The sequence below is a fragment of the Scleropages formosus genome, chromosome 6 (assembly GCF_900964775.1).
Source record: "Scleropages formosus chromosome 6, fSclFor1.1, whole genome shotgun sequence".
NCBI classification, from domain to species: Eukaryota; Metazoa; Chordata; class Actinopteri; order Osteoglossiformes; family Osteoglossidae; genus Scleropages; species Scleropages formosus.
Window position 1 is genome coordinate 22784134 of NC_041811.1, and position 20225 is coordinate 22804358.

Here is a 20225-nt window from a genome sequence, read left to right on the forward strand (position 1 = left end):
ATTTTGACATTTGAGAAAAAAACATGAAATGGGGAACACCTGGACTTCACTTTTCCGGAACCTGCAGCACCCACGGGTGTTTAATGTGGCATGCATGGGACAGACGAGAAAGTTATAAATATATTCAAATCGGCTGCAAAAATCCCAAAGAGCCCCGCATCCGCGCACACGGTCCCCCGCGCCCACCCTCACCGCTCTGGCGGCCCTTCCCTTTCAGGACTTCAGGACGCGCACGCCCTGTGCCGTGTCTCCCGGCAGCCCCTGCTCCCCCACGCTCACGCCCTTGGCAGCCCAGCACCACCTGCAGCTCCTCCAGCACCAGCTCCAGCAGCAGCAGCAGCAGACGCAGGTGGCCGTCGCACAGGTAAGGCCCCCGTGAGAGCGTTCGGTAGCAGCAAAAAAGGGCTTACGTGCATTTCGCTGTACGTTCCTTTCCGCATCACAGCCGCGAAACGTGTATCGCAAAGCAAAATCCTAAGGCACGGTGGCTCCACGCATGACTTATAACACCACTGGGCGACATCATGTATAATCCATTGCTTCTAGAAGGGGGCCATGCTCAGAAGAGCGAGCGCCCTGAATTTTTCACCACCGCAATATACCACTGACAAGCGAAAATCCAAACTGTGGACGTAAGGATACATTCTTATATATTTAACACTAACACCGCAGGCTGAGGGGGGTGGACTGTAGCTCATTGTAGGCTGGTTGCCATAAAGAGGTGTGTGGAACCAGCCCTCAGCCACCAAGGATGTGGACTCAGCGTCGCTCACGTGCGGGTAACTTTGGCGTAAGGACCGTCACACCCCCATCATCGTACTGGGCCGTGCGGCCCATCCTGAAAACTGCGGAAAAGCTCATTTTTGCGGAAGTCAGCGGGTGACATTGCGGTTACAGCCACAGGCTCGCCGTTAAAGGATGCAGGTTCGAATCGCTGGCCCTGTGATATTACCTTTGATCGAGGTACTTCCTCTGGACTGCTGCAGTAAAAATACCTCACCTGCCCGAAAGGGTAAATCGTCGTTAAGTGCCTTTGGAAGAAATCGTCAGCTGAATGAATAAAGGACTGAGTATTTAACTACTTCTGTCTATTTGTCCTCATTGTGACATCAGCAGGTCCCCATTCGAACCTTTAAACGTACTGTACGTGGTGTAAATTACCAATAATCCAGAAATAACAAGCGCAGCTAAGAGTACCTGATTTGCGATTCAACCTTTTGGTAAATTGCAAACATTGAGCGGCATTTTCGTCCAAGAGAAGGCGAAATCCACTGATGAGTCTGTGACAAGCAGACGTAAAAATTTCCCGTAGAAGTGAGCCTCCGCTCCCTAAAGGGGGAGCCCTAATCAAAGACTAGCACAGATATGAGGTTATGGATATTTCTGAGAAAATGATATCTCATACGGGCAGAAAATTGCACCGAACTGACATTTCATATATATTATTCACACTATCCAGGCCATATTGCTTCCAGTGCGGCGATGCGACGGAAAATAGTCACGAGGTCTTCCTGAAGACTGTTGCTCTGCCGTATTATGGCAGAAAAATCGCGGAGGTTACAGTTTATTTTATTTAGTGTAGACGACCGGGATAAAATTGGAAGCGCTTAATTTGATTTTCCCTAACAGTCATATGAATTTATGAGAACTGTGTGAAAAGTCTTTGATTCTGCTGCAGCAATGAGGACTGTCAATCGCGCGCAGACGCTCGCAAAGATTCGCTGGCAAACGGCACAAACACACACACACACACACACACACACACACATAGTTCCTTGAATTAATTTCCATTTCTCTATTTCTTTTAATGCACGCTTCTGTGACATTATGAATCCAGATATTGCCCTCGCTTGGCCCTCCCAGGTGCAGCTCCTGAAGGACCAGATGTCAGCTGAGACCGCGGCTCGGATCGAGGCCCAAGCCCGGGTGCACCAGCTGCTCCTGCAGAACCGGGACTTGCTGCAGCATGTGGCGCTGCTGGTCCAGCAGCTCAAGGACCTGGAGGCCAAAGCCCACCGTCGCAGCCCGGGTGAGACTGGGTTCGGAGGGTCTGGGGCCCCTGAGGCTGAGTCTGAGATACACGAGGCATCCAACCCGTGTGACGTCTTTTCTTGTTCTACACGAAGGGTCATTTACACTCGGGGCAGAACGACGGACAGAAACTTTGTTCCTAACCGCTGCGACACGTTACTTTTGGTCAAAGCGGCAGTGTTTCATGCAGGTGAATCGAAACACGTGCGTCTCTTATACATTTTTATCATCCTTCCCATTGAAAAATGACAGCAGTTTCCGTACGCATGAGACACGAAGCGAGCCAAAGCTGAGGCGAAGGCTGACGCAAGTCCTTATCCTCAGTTAAACCCCGGTGCTGGAGATGACACTTTGGTGGGAACGAGATGATCAAAAACTGGCAACGAGACAAACCGCGGATCCAGAAAAGCAGCAACGGCAACAAAAAAAAGAAAGAGCAATCCACGAAATACACACACACACATTTTCGGAACCGCTTGTCCCATACGGGGTCGCGGGGAACCGGAGCCTAACCCGGCAACTCAGGGCGTAAGGCCAGAGGGGGAGGGGACACACCCGGGGCGGGACGCCAGTCCGTCGCAAGGCACCCCAAGCGGGACTCGAACCCCAGACCCACGGGAGAGCAGGACCCGGTCCAACCCACTGCGCCACCACACCCCCATCCACGAAATAGCAAACAAGAATAAAAAAAAACAGGCAGGGTGAGCAAGTGTTCGTCGGTGTAGAGTCCCAGTGTTGGACCGCGTACAGCACGGTCACTCAGTCACAGCCCGGTGTTCGACAGTGTAGCGTACATTAATTTTTACTCCCTGCGGCATTTAACGTCGTGCGCTCGAGCGCAAAAACCCAGACTCGGCATACACGTTACAAACGTGGCATCTAACAGTTCACGCCCAACATTTAAAAGGACATCCTCCGTCAAAGTGGGGCGTTTAACTGCGTTTCAAAGCTCTAACCCACCGTGTTTTCCAAGGGAGGCCGTTCCAATTTGTTCTGGTGTATCGAGCGAGATGACCTTGCGGAACCTGCCAGGTCACCGGCTCTGCCCAACGATGACTTGAACAACATGTGTTTCCCATTTACGTTGTTTTGATTCGCGCGTGACCCTAACGGTATCTGGGCCGCGTCCGCGAGATAACGCTCAGCCTGTCACGGCGCTGAATAATGCATGTCATTCGTGTGCGGCAGAAATTAATAAGAATTGCTCTCCGAACCTCGGAGGGCAAGCGTGCGATCTTGGCTGTGAGATAAGAGCTCCGTGCGTGGAAAGATGCATTCTGGGATGGCGGTGGGGAAAGCAGACACTGTAAACACAGCTGGAAGGGGCGCTCGCCTCCAAGAGGTTGTCTTGCCAAGACCGCGCGGTCAAGGAACGACCCTGCAGTCTGAGTAATCGCCAAACCATTTGTGTTGGGAATGCTTCATCGCCCCTGGGGTGTGCGTTGCGCAACGAGGGCTGGTGGGGACGCCAGTCTGGAGGGTGTGTGCATGTATATGTGTGTGTGTGTGTGTGTGTGTGACGGGGAAGCTCGAAAGGCGAATTCCTTTTATCCTTCCCCCTCTTCTACCGTACGCCTCCCTATCCCATCTTTTATTCTCCCATTCTCTGTCTCCCTCAACATTGAAAAGCTGTTTGCGATTCCTGAAACGCCGAAATAAAAACAGGAGTAAACAAAAGTTTCGGGAATTGAGTTTTAATCACCGCATTTTTCCCCACTTCGCCTTCTGCGTGGCTTGGATTCGTCGTTTCCCTGTTTTTTTTTTTTTTTTCCCTTTTTAACTAGTTTCTGTGCGGCCCTTTTCTGTTTATTGAAATGAAGTGCTATTTAACTTGCACTCAGATTGCTTACGTTTTTTCAAAAGCCAATATATATTGGTAGTGGGAGTGTGTGGGGGGTCTCCTCGCTGCTCAGCCCCCGCACACCAACACAGGGCCCGTGACACATCATATTTCATTCCCCCCACGCTGGGGAATATTAATCTGTTAGGCAGCCTGGTTCATCGCGGTAATGGGCTCCACCAGCTGGGTTGTTGGGGGTGTCACCGGAGAGACCGCCTGGCCCATAGGTTCCTGGTTTGCTCTGTTGTTATATACTGGTTTCCTATATTCTCATGCGTTATTCTGTGTTGTAAACTTTAATTAGAATTTTGAAAAGTCTTCCGTGAACAAAACACGGTAGTGTATCACAACACCTGCCTTTGGACCCAAAGGTTACAGGTTTGGCGGGTGCAGCGGCGCAACGGGTTTGACCTGTGCCTGCTCTGTGGTGGGTCTGGGGTTTGAGTCCCTCTTGAGGTGTCTTGCGGCAGACTGGCATCCTGTCCTGGGTGTGTCTCCTCTGCCCTGTGTTGCTGGGTTAGGCTCCGACTCACCGCGACCCTGCTTAGGACAAGCAGCTTCAGTCGATGTGGGTTATGGGTTCAAATCTCGCCTCCAGCTATACTACCGTTGGGCAAGGTACTTCCCCTGAATTCCTCCATTAAAAGTATCCAGTTGTATAAATAGGCAAATAATTGTATGTAACTTTGGAAGAAAAAAAAAAACATCAGCTAAATGAACAGATCTTATTTTCAGTATTGACTTTTTAGGAGTGTTTTGTTCTTTACATTTATTCGTGTAGCATTTCTCCAAAGCCACTTACAATTATCAACCCCTTTGTAAAGCTGGGTAGTTTTACCAGTGCAATTTAGAGTAAGTACCTTGCTCAAGGGTACTACAGCCAGAGGTGGGGAATCAAACCCATAATTTTTAGATCCAAAGACAGTAGCTCTAACCACTATGCTACTAGCTGTCTCAAGCACAGCTTTCCGGATACTATTGCCACAGGGTTGTACGATTTGTCTTCTCTGACTGCTGATTATGGAGTAACACTTCCAAAACGTACATTATATTTCACTGCAGATGAGCAGGATTCGATGTGGAAGTCCCTGTCGACACAGTCGCTGTCCCTCAACCTGAAGAATCACTACAGCCTGGCGAAGGAGCAGCCCGTTACCTCCACCCCGGCCGGGGGCCCCGGGTGCGAGCCCCCTCCGGTGGATTGCGCAGAGTCCTACCTCAATCTCCTCACCCTGGAGAATGGACCCAAACAGCGGAGCACGGAGGATGTGAAAGCCCCCGGCACAACCTCCAATGGAAAGGTAGAGAGCGCAGATGGGTCAGAAGGTTCCGGAAGCCACGTCGTGAGTGTGGACTCCCAGACCATCGGGACGGTAGCTGAGCGGTAAGAGGACTTCTAACTTCACTCACTTTAATATTCCAGGTAAAGCGGCAGCAAACGCCATGAAAGCGAATGACTAGCTAGCGGTTAAAGTTCCATGAAGGACCCTGCTCTAATCTGCTCTGCTCCAGTATTATTTTAAGCTGTAAAGAATGGTAAAAAGCATGGCACATTGTACGAAAGCACTCCAGAACCATCATAAAAATGATAATAATGTAATTGCTCATGAATACAAAAGCAGTACAACGGCGCGGTGAGATGGAAACATCTCTATTAAGGTAATCTGCAAGTCCAGCTTCCTGAAAACAGGCTGCCGTTGAATCGGCTGCACGATTCTGAAATTGTGAAAAGGCAGAGCCGGAGAGGAATCGTGGGAAGGCAGCGACGGCGAAATGCACCCGGCCATTCAGACGGATGTCGAGCGGGGAGCAATCATTAAAACGCGCACCCCGTCAGTTTGGGCCGTACACCAGGGCCTTGTTAGGCCGTGAGCCCCTCCTCTTCCACATTCCCGTCAACGATTAGCGGATCCAGTAGACGGATCAGGATCCCATTGGAAAAGTGGTTTTATTCCAAGATTAGGATCAAGGCGGAGGCTTCCTAGGCAGAACATTTCTCCAGAAACGGTGTGAGGTCCACTGTTTCTCTCCTGCTCCTGTGTTCAGTCAAAGCTTTACCTGGAAACTGGACTCACACACTGCATATTTCTCTTAAAGGGTTCCCTAACCAGGCACGGTGACGTGGTGGGTTGGACCGGGTCCTGCTCTCCGGTGGGTCTGGGGTTCGAGTCCCGCTTGGGGGGCCTTGCGATGGACTGGCATCCCATCCTGGGTGTGTCTCCTCCCCCTCTAGCCTTGAGTTGCCGGGTTAGGCTCCGGTTCCCCGCGACCCCATATGGGACAAGCGGTTCCGAAAGTGTGTGTGTTCCCTAACCCTAAGAGTAAAGGTTCGTTGACCCCATCGCATAGTCTTCCGCTTGAGAGGGGATAGGGGATGCTTAGCCTATGTGTTAATTACCAATAGCGAAAAAAACCCTAATGCAAACATCAAAACGTGGCCGACCTTTAGCCGGCGACAAACGGCACCGGTACGAGCACGTTTCGCTAAAGCGGGGGGCCATATCACGCACAGCCATGCAACGCAGGACCTGTGTGCGCACAAGCAGATTACAGGACACCCATAATTGTGTTCGACACTCCTGGTAGTTCCCTTTGGAGGCTTACTTTAATATCCTTCTCCAGCCATCAAAGAAAAGCAACCCTCCCATCTACAGTTCAGAGGCTTCCGTTAACGAATTCTTGCAAAGGTGTTCCTCACCCGGTCCTGCTGCCTCCTTCCCGCGTGCGAGTTCCACGGCAAATTAGACCCCAGCGACGAATTTGCACATGGATAAATAGCAAAGCCAACCACGTGTTTTCCAGGGTCTTCAGTTTGCAAAAAGAAATTTGTCACGGAGGTGATTGTTTTGGGAATATGAGCAATAGCAAGTAACGAAGGATGTAGTTCCACCTAAGGCCTATACCAAAGTGGAAGAACGTGTGGGCAGCCTCGGTCTGGGATCCCCAATAACAGCCTGAGCGAATCTACGTAAATTGCCGTCAAAGGCGGTCACTCGGTTCCCGTCCTACGGGCTCCTCGCTGTGCCGTAGTGCGCTGACGATGCGAGACATTGGAAAAGGCTAAAACTCAGCCTGTTTCACTAATCTAGCTTTAATGAGTTTTGGTACTTTTGAGTCATGATGGGCAGCACCATTTGTGCCTGTGAATAATAGACGGTAAGACTAATTATGATGAAATACCATATTTTGGCATTCCAAGTTTATTGCGTGAGGGTTTAAGATTGTGTGTTTTTTCATGTTGATTGAAGTTATTTCCCAGACAAAAGGGTAGTTCACTGTGCGTTGTGGGAAAAATATCCTGGTGGACTGTGGTATTAAATACACCCTGAGCCAACATGGTACTTTTAATTTTTATTATGCATTATGCAGTCTGCATCACGGATTATTGTAGGTTGTGGGGTGTGTCAAAAGAACGCGTCACCCCTTCGGCATACGTTTTCATCGCACGCTCCTTTAGCCGAACGTTTTGCACATTGATGTTTCTAGAAAAGGGTCAGAGCCCGGAAAGTGCACTGAATGGTCAAGTTAGGTGTTTTCGAAGATACAAACATTCTCTGGGTCACTTACACTCACACACACCACCTGAAACTGTTTGTCCCATACAAGGTCACAGGGAGCCAGGGCCTGGCCTGGCAACACAGGGTGAAAGGCTGGAGGGGGAGGGGACACACCCAGGACAGGATACCAGTCCATCACAAGGCACTCCAAGGAGGACTTGAACCCCAGACCCACTGGAAAGGAGGATGCAGTCCAACCCACTGCGCCACTGTGCCACCACATCACTGTGTCACTACGCCACCGTGTCCCCCTTCTGGGTCACTTATTTGTTTTTAATTGTATTTTCCTCACCTTTATTTATATATTTATATATTTATTCATTTGTATTTTCTGTTTCACATACAGTACGTATTTTTTTCCCTAAAGTTTCTGTCTGTTGTGGAGTGAAAGCCACCTGCATTTCCACGCTCTGCCGTAAATTGCCAGTAAAACACAGTCAGTGGGGCAGTTAGAGACCCCCACAATGTTTAGAAGGCGCAAGATTCTCCTGCAGTGTCTACAGCTCATGTCTGGTACTCATCAGTGACGGTGATCAATAACAAGATAAGGAACGTCGCTCATATTTGTAATATGAATCAGTCCGCAAACAGTACTGAACAGGAGATTCTGAAGAGAAGGTATCTTTATGGTTTTGGGTGGCACAGCAAGTAGCGCTGCTGTGTCAGTGCCTGGGTGGTATGAGAGGACATGGGTTTGATCCCTGCTCAGTCTGTGTGGAGTTCGCATGTGTCTGCGTGAGTTTCCTCTGGGTGCTCTGGTTTCCTCCCACAGTCCAGAAATTCCGTTTAGGTGGACTGGTGACTCTAAAATCACCCATAGTAGAGTGACTCATTGTAAGTAGTGCATGTAGCAGCGTAAGTCACCTTGGGTGAACGAGACGTGGGCCAATAACACTACATAGTGTTCATTGGAAGTTGCTTTGGAGAAAAGCGTCTGCTAAGTGAAAACGCTAAATGTTCTGTCATTTTAAATTAGTTTTAGTTTTAATGTGGCTTGGAGTTAATTAAAACTCTGAAATGAAAAGTCTTACAATGTAATTTTATTTATCATAGTCACATTCAACATTTTTATAGATGCTATCCTGTAAATAACTCAAGGGACATATGTATTATTAAGCTTTTACTGACTGTGTAGATAATAAAGTTGAAAATGGCAAGAAGCTTTATGAACATTACACATGCTAAGCTGATAAATCACTCTATAATCAGCATTGAATAATGCATATAACATATTTTGGATGGATTCACAGCCTGTCTAGGCTACACCCTGTCTCAACCTATGCTTCCAGGACAGGCTATGGACACTGTAACCCAGCATTACACACACCGGTATCGAGAATGGGTGAACGCAAGGAAGCGTTAGAGAATTTTTTTTAAATTCGTTATAGTTTTATCTAAGATTTTTACAGAATCTATACAGTAAATTGATGGAATGACCTTTGCGCAGCATTGATTCATTGTGACTTTGGGGATACAAATCAATGAAGAACAAATCAGGTTATGAGCAGACTTCCTGTCCCCATTGGGTTCATAAATTGGGGAGTCAGTGAACAGATTCTATAAACTCAAGTACCATGCGGTGTTCAAAAAGCACGTTGTTGAAGACTTGAATATTATTTAAGCTCGTAATCGTTCTAACCCTCTGATTTTGCTGTAGCCATTTACTTTAGTATCACAGTACTCTTACAATTCACATGATGGGATGCATTGAAATGACATGTTTATAAATCAGTGAATGTAGTGCAGGATAAATTGCAAATCCACCAAAGCAACGTACAGCCCTTTATCCGTTTAATCCGAGAACTGTTTGTAAAAGCTGCTCCTAGTCACCAGCATGTATGTCAGCAGGCTCCTGGTGACCTCCCAGATACTTGTTTTCTCGGCACCGTGACTGACGTCAGAGCCCGAGATTTGAGAGCACGGTATATCCACTTACAAGGAAAACAAAGGAAAAAATACGATGGAAATCAGCCGCAGAACTGTCGAATCCCCCCAGCCTCACCCCGCGTTGTTTAATTGATGTAAAGAAGACCTTTTCATTGGACCTGTTTGTGCGCTGCGGCCCGTTTCTGCATATGGATCTTTCCCACGGACCTAATTTAAGCCGTGCCTCATAATGGGCGAAGCTGACCTTTTGGTCCATTTGGTCCATTTGCGTATTCATTGATTTCCTCATGAATGAGACAGGGAGTCGGCGCTGCCACCTGCCTCTGGAGAGCTCCCTGCGAGCTTTACCAGGGTGCTCACAGGACAGGCTGAACAGGGATTGCCGTGTTTTACTCATCTACAGCGCAGGTACTTGCAGCCAACAGGGCCCGTATCAACAGCCCCCTTTCCCATCGCCCCGAGCCCCCCGACAAACACGTCCACTAACAAGGTCGTCGCTTTCACCCTCGTCGATGCTGCTGAAACGCTCCTTGCTGCCACATTGTCGCGGGAAGCCCAGCTGGTCCAGGCTGATTTCCTCTTCACTGAGAAGGACGCTAATTCTCGCCAAGCTCCATGGGCTGCTTTTCAAGGATCGAAAAACAGAGCGAAAAAAAAGGCTCCGAGGGGGTTGGATTGATCCTGAGACGTGGGTGTGCTGAGCAACAAGGAATGTAGGAAGACCTTTGCCGTTGCTGAATGTCTCCAAGCATAAGAGGTGCGGCGAGACGGCTTGTTCTATGCGGACAGCAGGCGGCCGCTCCCTACCACGGGCTCCGAACCGGCCAGATGGCACACGTTATTGTCCGGATATGCCTTGTTTCCGCAATTTCCAAAGAGAATCAATAGTTACGGGGCTCTTGGCTTTTTACGTCTGCCGAGCCGGTCAAACTCCCGAACGGTCGGATGCTTCAGCCACACGCTCACGAATCGATTTCCCAACTTCGCTGGAGTCACTTTGTAAATCAGCTGTTGCGGTTACATATAAGCTTAAATTGTTGCGGAGGAATAGCTGATGATATTTGTGCTTGCTTTCTTAAAGAAAACAGGTGTGATTGCCAAAATGAGATCAGAACTGGAAGCGAGGAGAGGTTTACAGGCTGTTGTGTAGCGCTGCAGTGCTCTTTCCCACTGGGACACCAGCACAGTGTACACAGGATATATGTGGACCAGGGTGGTGATCCAAAAGACTGGTAACAGTTTGCTTACAGAGTCAAACCTGGACAAACAGATGGGGTCGCGCACACATACACGCACAGAGACACACACACACACACACACACACACACACACACACAGAGTCATGTCATATTTACAGTGACTCACATCCCCGAGACAGAGCCTGGGATTCCAACCAAAGTTTTTGCGTGAAAGACGAAGATGAGAAAAACAGGGTTTCTTCGTTCTGGTCCCCCACCCTCCATGGAAATAGGCTGCGGTGAGGCCGCACCCCAACCCCCCCCCGGCCTCAGTTTTCTATAATGGGTTTTCCAAAAAGACGCACATCCTCATGTGCGATGCGGTTGGAGTGCGTCTGTCAGCTGTGCAGCTGTTCCCACTGCGGAGTTTTCGCCGTCTCACAAATGACCTCTAAATGATCCAGTGTGAGTGTGTCTGTCTGTGCATGGGTGTGCGGGCATGGGGGGGGGGGGCGGTTGCGGGCATGTGTTGTGTGGATTTTCACACCGTTATTAGTGGTGAGCAGGACAGTAAACTGCATAAGGGTAAATTATACCACTTCTCAAAGGAGCACAGCTGGTTACGATCTCATGCAGGGTAAGGACATCTCCAGCCCTGGTACTGTAACTGCTGGACAGACGGCACATTGTGCTTGTCGGCTTGGAGAAAGCGATGCAGTAAGTCTCTAAATATTACAAGACTGTATTTTCTTCTTAAGCGCAGTGTGATTTTTCTTAAACTTATAAAGCTCGCCAGTGGTCTTTCTCACAGAGTTTTATTGGCTGGAGCGGGGTGAGGGAATTGCGTTCGGCAGCGTGTGCCGCTACCACCGGCTCCAGGATTTAGTGCAGTTCAGTGATTTTTCCAGGGCAGCCTCTGCACAACAGCGGTGAAGATAAGGTCAAGTCAAGTGCACAGGTGGTCTGGGCCTTGTTTCAGACAGCAGGCGGACAGATGAATGCCAACACGCACGCACGCGGGGTCGAGTGGAGGTTATCTTCAGAAGGCCGGAGGGCCTCTGCACTAGTTCCTGTTTGTGTGCGTGCGCGTATATGTGCGCTTATGTCCATTATACATGTGTGTATATTACAGATCGTGCTTTAAGGGAGAATTCAAAGTCAGTGTTAAGTTATCAGATTAGACTCAAGTGTGGCTGTTTAAGCTTCATTTAAAGATCTGTGATAGTATGAAGTGCATTGCACAGATATCTCTGGAAATGTCATGTGCCCCAGGAAGGTAAGTACCACAAATACCAGGAGATGTTGCTCTTGCTTCTGTTGACTAGAATTACCCGTTTTACCCAACGTGAAGGCTGCGTTTGATGTGATGGAACAAGGCGTATTTGGACCTGCGGTAGGACCGCAATGCTGCAGTGCCCCGTGTGAAGGACGCAGGATCTTGGCACTAGGGTTACCGTGCTGGTGAAGATTGCCAGGCCTGGCCAGTCAGGGGCTGAAACCCAGCTTGTCCATCCCAGAGCCAGGCTCCCACTGTCATGTCATCTGCAAGACCAGTGTGCTGTGTTCCATACAGGCGCTCTTGGAAGCCTGATAGAGGATACATTTTTACGTCCCACATTATAAATTGTCGATAATTTTGCATAACTTCTAGTAGAAATATTCACTTTTAGAGTACATCATACCACATGGACCCTCAGTTACTGTAAAACTGTGTTAAAGAAAAAATACAGCTAATTGATGTTTCTGGGATAACGGAATGCATTTCATGTTTTTGATTCATTTGTGAATTTATCTAGGACAATGAGAGTGATTCATAGCAATTTCAGAAACATTATTATAGTATATATTGTCTATGTTCACCGAAGGGAATATACGCTATGTTTAGTATTGTTTTTGCCATGCCACCGTAAACACTCGCATATGTCAGAACTGTGACTGCAGGCTTTACAGTCTTATTGTGGTGCAAGAGGATAATTCACCCCTGTCCTGCTGGTGTGTTATGTATCATGCTGGCACTGAAACCGTTCAAAGGAGTGCAGTTTGTTCTGTTCTTTTAGAACTTCCACTCCTTTACAATGTGTATGTTGTGCCATGTGGGACGTGATCCTCAGGCTGGGACTGTAAAACAGCCGAAATGTGGAAATTATTTCAAGTTCTTATGAGTGAACAATATGTGTTCATACATGTTGGGAACTGATAGTTCTGTATGATCTTGTGAGCTTTTCGGGCACCAGAGGCCTCACAAAAACAATGCGGTCTTCCACTGCCTTACAAAGGTAGTGCACTCCTGAAAAATCCTTCTTAAGGGAAATTCTCATAACTTGAAGATGTAATTACGATTAGCTCCACAGGTTAAAAAAAAAAAGAAAAAAAAAAGGTTTTTAAAAAAAATTTTCCATTCCTGAGCTCCAAAAGTGACACCCACATTTGCTGAATGTCACCAAATCCCATTAAATTAGACACAATTACTTCAGACAGTGATCATATTATAATCATTAGTTATCATAACACAGCATTATGACCCAGTGTCCCTATGTTAATTACTCAATAATACTGTATGGCTGTCTGCTCCAGACAAGTCAGAAGCGAGAAACCATGTTTATCTCTGTTACCAGGTAGGCCTAAACCTCTGCATGGATTTCTTTTGAGTGCTCTGGTTTCCTCCGACAGTCCAAAGATGTGTTTCAGGTGAACTGGTGACTTTAAATTGTGTTTATGTGTCTGTTGATTGGACTGTTTTATAAATAGAGAATGACTGTTTTGTGTTCACTGCAGTGTTTGTAGCACTGTAGATCAATGTGTATAAAGGTAGCTAAATGCTATGTAAGTTTAGAGAAAACACACACACACACACACACACACACACATATTGTCTGAAACAGCTTAGCCCAAGCAGGGTCGCGGCGAGCCGGAGCCTAACCCGGCAACACAGGGCTCAAGGCTGGAGGGGGAGGGGACACACCCAGGACGGGACTCGAACCCCAGACTCACCAGAGAGTGGGACTCAGCCAAACCAGTTTATAGAAAATAATCCATTAAATGAATAAATGTAAATATAAATTTATTGTGCAGCTCAGCTTTGACGACAAGCAAGAAATCCAAATTTGGTCCTCATAAATGCAAAGAATCTCCTAGTAAGCCAAAGTATGGCTGTGAAATGACTCCCAGTAAAGTAAAATTTTCCTGATTCAAATGGGCTATCTTGGGGAATGACAGTAAATCAATTGTCAATTAGCTAACTATCCAAATACAGTATATATCATTTGGATATATTGGATGACATTGCAATTTGGCATCAGCATATGTTGGTAAAGAATAGTTTTGGGATTGGGAAACAAATGATCAAATTATATTTTCAAATTGTATTGCTTCTTAGGGGGTGCGGTGGCACAGTAGGTTGGACCAGGTCCTGCTCTCTAGTGGGTTTGGGGTTCAAGTCCTGCTTGGGGTACCTTGCGATGGACTGGTGTCCCGTCCTGGGTGTGACCCCTACCCCTCTGGCCTTATGCCCTGTGTTTCTGGGTAGGCTCTGTGACCCTGTATGGGACAAGCGGTTCAGAAAGTGTGTGTATTATTTCTTATAAATAGCCTCATGGGTTGTACATTGATTTGTAGTCAGCTAAGAAAAACTGTTTCAGTTTTATTAGTTTTTGACATTTATTTAATTAGCTGATACGGTAACCCAGAGAAAATCACACAGGTCTTGATGGCTTACAGGTTTGTTTGATTTTATCCATTCACCTGGCTGCATACATGTTGAAGTGATTCAGTAAAGGGCCTGGCGTGCACTCCAAGGAAAGGTTTCATCCCATTGTATAAAATCAAGAATTTCCTTTGAATCAAAAACATCAAGCCCTCAAGCACTGTTACCTCAGAGACCTCACAGCATTCAACACCAGGTTGTGTCTTTTTGCCCATTTCATCACCGCAGAATGTCACGTCGTCCTCATGGTATCATCAATCCTTTCAGCCTTGTAATGCCTGACCTCCAGAAGATGCATAGGCTTTGGCAGTGAAAAAAATATTGTTTGAGGCAATGGAACTGTCACAATACATTGATTCTAAAAATCTTATCAGTGGAGAAGACCTCCAAACAACATCTCACCTAAGGCCTCATGAGGCTTTTATTGCCCCCTCTGGAACTCCATGTTGTCCTGACAGTCAGCTGCTCCCAGGCAACCTGACTCTGCATCCTATTCTTCTACACTTGCTGGCCTCTCCTTCCCCTACTCCAGCACCATGCTTGGCACCATTCTCACTCTCCCTTCTTTCCGGTGCAGGTGCGAGGAACCCCCTCTCTTGCTCATCCTGGTCCTTATCTAGCATCCCCCGACCTACCCCAATTCCCAGAGTCCTGTTGGGTGAGGCCGAATGTGGAAGGGAGCCTCCCCCGTAAGGCACACAAAGCTCCTCCTGATGGTCAGCCATCCTGTCCCCTAACCCCTGGTTCTCCACTCCGTTCTCGGCCGCTAAGCCCCCTGTGTATTATACCCCAGTCCTGACTAGATGTGAGTATACTAGCGCATGCCAATCACACACGTGTTGCACCTGTCACGCATGAGCATGTGTTCTGAGTTCCGCTATGTTCAGCCTGCATGTGTTCTCTGCAACCCAAGAATTACGAAGTGTCCAGTGCACATACCTAAGCCAGATGGGAGCCTTGTATTTTACGGTCACCTAAGCAGTATGAATGGTTCTTGAGTTTTCTTTTTTTTTTTAAATATCTGCTTATGTCTGCAGTTATGTAAGTATGACATGAAGGGCTAGTGGTGGATTAAGCTCCCTTTGTTTCAGAGGTTCCTCGTGAAGATGATGGTTTGTGCTTCTAGCCACATGCACTCTTGAGGGGCTTCATTGTCAGAAAAGGTCAGGTTGGGCTACCCCCCGAAAAAGGTTAGCAGGGACGTTGGTGAAAACATCTATTCAAAGCATTCGTCCCACCGGTGTTTCTATTGCATGCTTGCGCATGTACACTCACGGACACGCATTCAAAGGAAAAAAATGAAGACAACACACTGTTCTGAGAGAATTTATAGATAACATCTGATTATTAGTATGCAATTTAATATAAATGACTAGGTTGGGATTGCTGGGTCATGATAATCTCATTGGACTGAAAAGTTGTTTTCCTCATGCATGTCTTGAGATCACCTTTGAATTGACGGTGAACACCCTCTTGACCGATAAGTCTCTGTGCTGCGGCTCTTGAAAACGGAAGGCCTCCAGCATCCTTTGCTCGCCCTTTCATTTGTCTCTCTCGCTGTTATTGGCTCGGCCTTCGGAGATTTAAAACCATGTTTGATTTGGATTTTCGGAAAAGGAGAAAATACAGCGTTATAGAAATTGTTTCGGGGCACCAAATCTATAATTCCCCTAATCAATGGCTTTCAAAAGATTATTTTACTTGAATTTTAAGGTGGAAGGCTGTTACAATATATATCCGGTCATACTGAGCAATGAGCTATGATAATTAGCCGTAAAACGTTAACTGCGACTAGCATACAGAATGAAATTTTGTTCGTTGCAGAGGGTAACCTTAAAAATTATACTGGCATTTCCTTACTTGTTAAGTTTATGGTATTACAGTAATATATTATTTACACTGGTATTTAGTTAAATAATTCAGGGGTCACTTCAGCAGTACTTTTAAGATTTTAACCTTGTCTACATATGTGAGAAATTACCCAAACTGTAAAATTACCATGTGGTGACCCAATTTTAGCTCTTCTCTTTTGAGTAGGGCACTGGATTGTTGGTATGAAGGTGCATACAGTGAAGTGGAATCGAAATGACAACAAAACGTCACACAGGCATTTGGCACAGCATGGATATGGGGCATGCAGTCATGAAAGTCTGGTAGAATGTGTTAGTGATAATGTACCTTTTGTCCCATTTAGAAACATTATTTTGCAGTTTATTCAATGTCCAAAATGACTGCTGTGAACACTTCTTCATACAGTGGCATAATTGTTCAGCAGTCATCTTCAGCACAGCTCCTGGCAGACAGGTATACGGGATGCGCAGGTCTTGATTCAATCTGAGCCCTTCAAGTCCTTGAGTTCAGATCTTATTTGGCGTAGTTGAACTGATGGAGACTTTCTTTCGTTACTTATAGTAGACTGTATTATGCACCACCCCACCAAGATTAGTGTAGGGGGTAACAGCAGACTTGGCCAGATCCCGCTCTCTGGTGGGTCTGGGGTTCGAGTCCCGCTTGGGGTGCCCTGCGGCAGACTGGCATTCCAGCCCTACACCCTGCACTGCCAGGTTAGGCTCTGGTTTGCCGCGACAAGCAGCCTCAGACTATGAGTGTGTCTGTGTGTGTGTTGATAGCCTGCACACAAGTGAGCTTAATCTTCCTTGATAGTTAGGAACTAGGGGTACTTTGAGTATTTAGTTTGGTGACTTACAGTGCAGGTAAATTTCAGCAATATTCATCTTGTCTTAGAGGTCTTTGGGACCATGGCAATTGACTGCTTGTCACACCTCATGACAGTCTTTGACTTTCATCATTGGCACGTTAATGGGTGCTGTTAGATGATTTACCTGCATTCAGGGCTTGTGCACGTCTCCTCTTCTACCCTTGATGCACGATTGTGAACGCCTCGGTATAATCGCTGCATTTTTGAGGATACATTTTCCTGTATTCAGCTTTTTTTTCCTGCTTTTCCGCAGTTCCTTGTGACACGCGCGTCAATCATTTCTACTGTGCTTGCTGATTATTTTTCTGTATAACATCTGCCAAAGAAGCACTACCAAGATTTACAGCCCACACAGAGTCACCGAGTGTTCGATGACCAGGCCTTTTGTATTTTTATTTTAAAACATGATTTGGATGTGTTGCGCTAGCCAAGGAGACTGATGCACAGCGGATGGATGTAGTCTATACTATGTTTTCGACTATGCATCGTTTTTTGCTACGTCCTCCACATTTTTACGTTAGCCTGTGTTATCCTGTGTTATTCCTTGCTATCCTGTGCTACATTATCCTGCGTTTCCCTTGTCTGAACGATGTATACGGGGGAAAGATTGGCTTTGAGGTTATGTACATCTCTTAAATCTAGTTATATTTTCAAGTGGTACGTAGGCAAGGAGAGGACACTTAAAACAATATGGTGGACCGAGGCGAGCCCGTATACTTTGCAAACTCAACCTATACGGGGTTCACGTTCACCCAGTAGCAAGAGAGAACGTAAGGGAGCAAGGTTGTTTTCCTTCTACTTGCCAGAAATATTTCTCTTGTGAGATCTATCGTGCTGAGACTATTTGTCCAAAATCCACATGCTGGAAAAGAGCCTGCGTAAAGGATACAAGGTCCTTATACGGTTACACGCTCAGAATCCATATGGTTTCTTTGCTATGGCATCCCGAATGCGAACAGCCATATGGGCCACATGTGCCGTTCCCCACATCAGACCTCGGGCCCCAACCGCCACGGGGCCTTTCGCGTCGCGTGCGGTTTAGCCGCCTGTGGCTATTTTTAGCGTGGCTGCTTCTTGAAGAACGGGGACGAGAGCATAGCAGATGGAAGGGCCCGTCGGAGCCGCATCTCCACAGCGAGCGATGGCTTGAGCGTGTAAATGGTCCTGTAGCAATGGCACGCAGCTTACGAACCGGGGAGAGATATTCCTCGATTTTAAATGTCGAGCGTCGGTTAAGGTAAATCCTGGCTTTTTATTCTTTTTGTGAGCAAATTACACTTAACTTCACCACATCTGTTCTTATTAACAGTGTTGGCAATCAGCAGTTAAAGATGGTTAGTAGGTCATCGGGGATTTAGGTTCACTCCAAATGCATGTACTTTCAGAGCTGGGCTTTTGGTTTGTTTGTGTTGTAATAAAGGGAAAACGGCCAGTTGTGTGTTTCTGTTGCTTTTGCAGGTTTCAGCAGTTTGTCCCCAAGCTGAACCCGCCACCACCGACCGTGAACCGCAAGCGGTCCCTCCGTCCGCTCTCCCCGGGGAAGCTCATCGCGGTCTCGGAGGCTCCCGCACCGGTGGCCCTGCGTAGCAGCTGCTCCTTTCCAGACATGATGCCGGGCTCCTCCTCCTCCCCGCGTGACCTCCGCTCGTTGAGCAATGGCGAAGGTGCCTCCCGGTCGGCAAGCGAGGACTCGGGCGTGCGCTCCGAGGAGAAGGGCCTGCTGTCACCCCAGACGGAGGAGGACCCATTTGCCGATCCTCCCAACGGCCCGCTGTCCACCTCCAGCAGTTGCGGTGGAGGTGGCGGTTTAGGGGACGGGGTTACTTTCGGGTGCGTCCCTGCTGCCCCACCGCCACCTGCCAGCCCTATTGAGAGATCTGAGAGTTTCGACCATACGCTCGCCTTCAGTTCACCTGCCAACGAGACCTGCCTCCACATCAGCTTCTCCGAAGACGAACTGCTGAACGCTTCTACGGAGGACCCCAGCATCCCACAGCAAACCTAGGAGGCCCAGCCAAAACTGCTGATAATCCCAGACTTGGGATCTGACCTTTCTCCTCATCTAAGGTGACTGGGGATACAGTGTCATTCGCAGTCCACCCCTAAACATCAAAGACAGCACATGTCACTATTTTTATACTGTCTTGGACTTTGTGAAAATGTACAACATATCTTCTGTGATCACCTCATGTGAGCAGACAAAGTACATACAAGACAATTCTTGGAACGTCATTTATTGCTTTGTTCTGGTTTGACTGGACAGCTCATTCCTATTGTTTTGATCCACGCCCCAGAAAAATTTTATTTATCATTTTTCTAGAATACACCTTTAATAAATGTACATGACTGCTATGTCTTTGAAAATAGAGAGTTATGGAATAAATATATTTGTTTTCAAATTATAGGTAGTAGCCTGTAGTAACCTACCTGTATTTTTACCTTAGTAGCTTAACTTAGATTCTCAAGACATCAGCACTGAGCTAAAGTTTATACTGACATCTTTTTCAGATATTTCAAAGGGGAATATCCTATGCTTTTTAAAACGTTCTTTTACTTAGAATGTATTGTATGGGGGGTGGCGTGGTGGCGCGGCGGGTTCGGCCCGGTCCTACTCTGTGTTGCCGGGTTAAGCTCTCGCTGTTTCAGACTGTGTGTGTGTGTGTGTGTGTGTGTGTGTGTGTGTATTGTATGAATAGCACCAGGCAGTTGGAGAAGATATTATACAGAGGAAGGGAAGCCAATGTGAATATCTATTTGTTACATGATATACAAGCCAGATAGTAAAATTATATTTGTAAGGAGACTACTACACACCACACACCAAATCAATTTCTCCATTTGGCTGACAGTTATTTTGACTGGTTCAATTGTTGCATTGATTGGCGCCTATTAGATGTTCTCTTTTAATTTCTGTCTCAACATTTTGGTTGCTCGAGGAAGGACACAGTGATGTAACCAACCAGCTACCTGAAATCTGATCGGTTGAAATATTTTAATGTCTGTTTGTATTTAACGGAAGGGACAAAACAGGTTATATTCATAGTGTATGCTTTGTATGCCGAAGGAAAACCAACCTTTAATTATTAACTCTTCTTTGTCTTGGCATTGTAAACCCAGCTCTGGAGCTTTGTTGAACACATAAACCAGTCAAGGTCTTTTTTTATTTGTATCTGTACCATACTGCACATCATTCAGCTGTCATAAATGCCTTGGGCCTCTTGTAAAATGCAGGTATACACAGCTTTCACTGTAGATTCAGCAAATTTGTACCCATCTCATCTTTGAAAGTGATAAAAACTTTGAAAGTGAA

At 46.9% G+C, this 20225-nt stretch overlaps 1 protein-coding gene across 1 annotated transcript in view; it reads left to right on the forward strand.

The window, feature by feature from the left end:
- The window catches only part of LOC108927257 (carboxyl-terminal PDZ ligand of neuronal nitric oxide synthase protein), a 72461-nt gene extending 52962 nt beyond the window's left edge, over nucleotides 1–19499 (forward strand). Inside the window, exons 8-11 of the mRNA XM_018740438.2 lie at nucleotides 218–364; nucleotides 1864–2029; nucleotides 4934–5255; nucleotides 18374–19499. Coding sequence (XP_018595954.2) covers nucleotides 218–364; nucleotides 1864–2029; nucleotides 4934–5255; nucleotides 18374–18920 — 1182 coding nt within the window. The 3' untranslated portion in view covers nucleotides 18921–19499. The remainder of the gene's footprint in view (nucleotides 1–217; nucleotides 365–1863; nucleotides 2030–4933; nucleotides 5256–18373) is intronic.
- The last annotated feature ends 726 nt before the right edge of the window (nucleotides 19500–20225 follow it).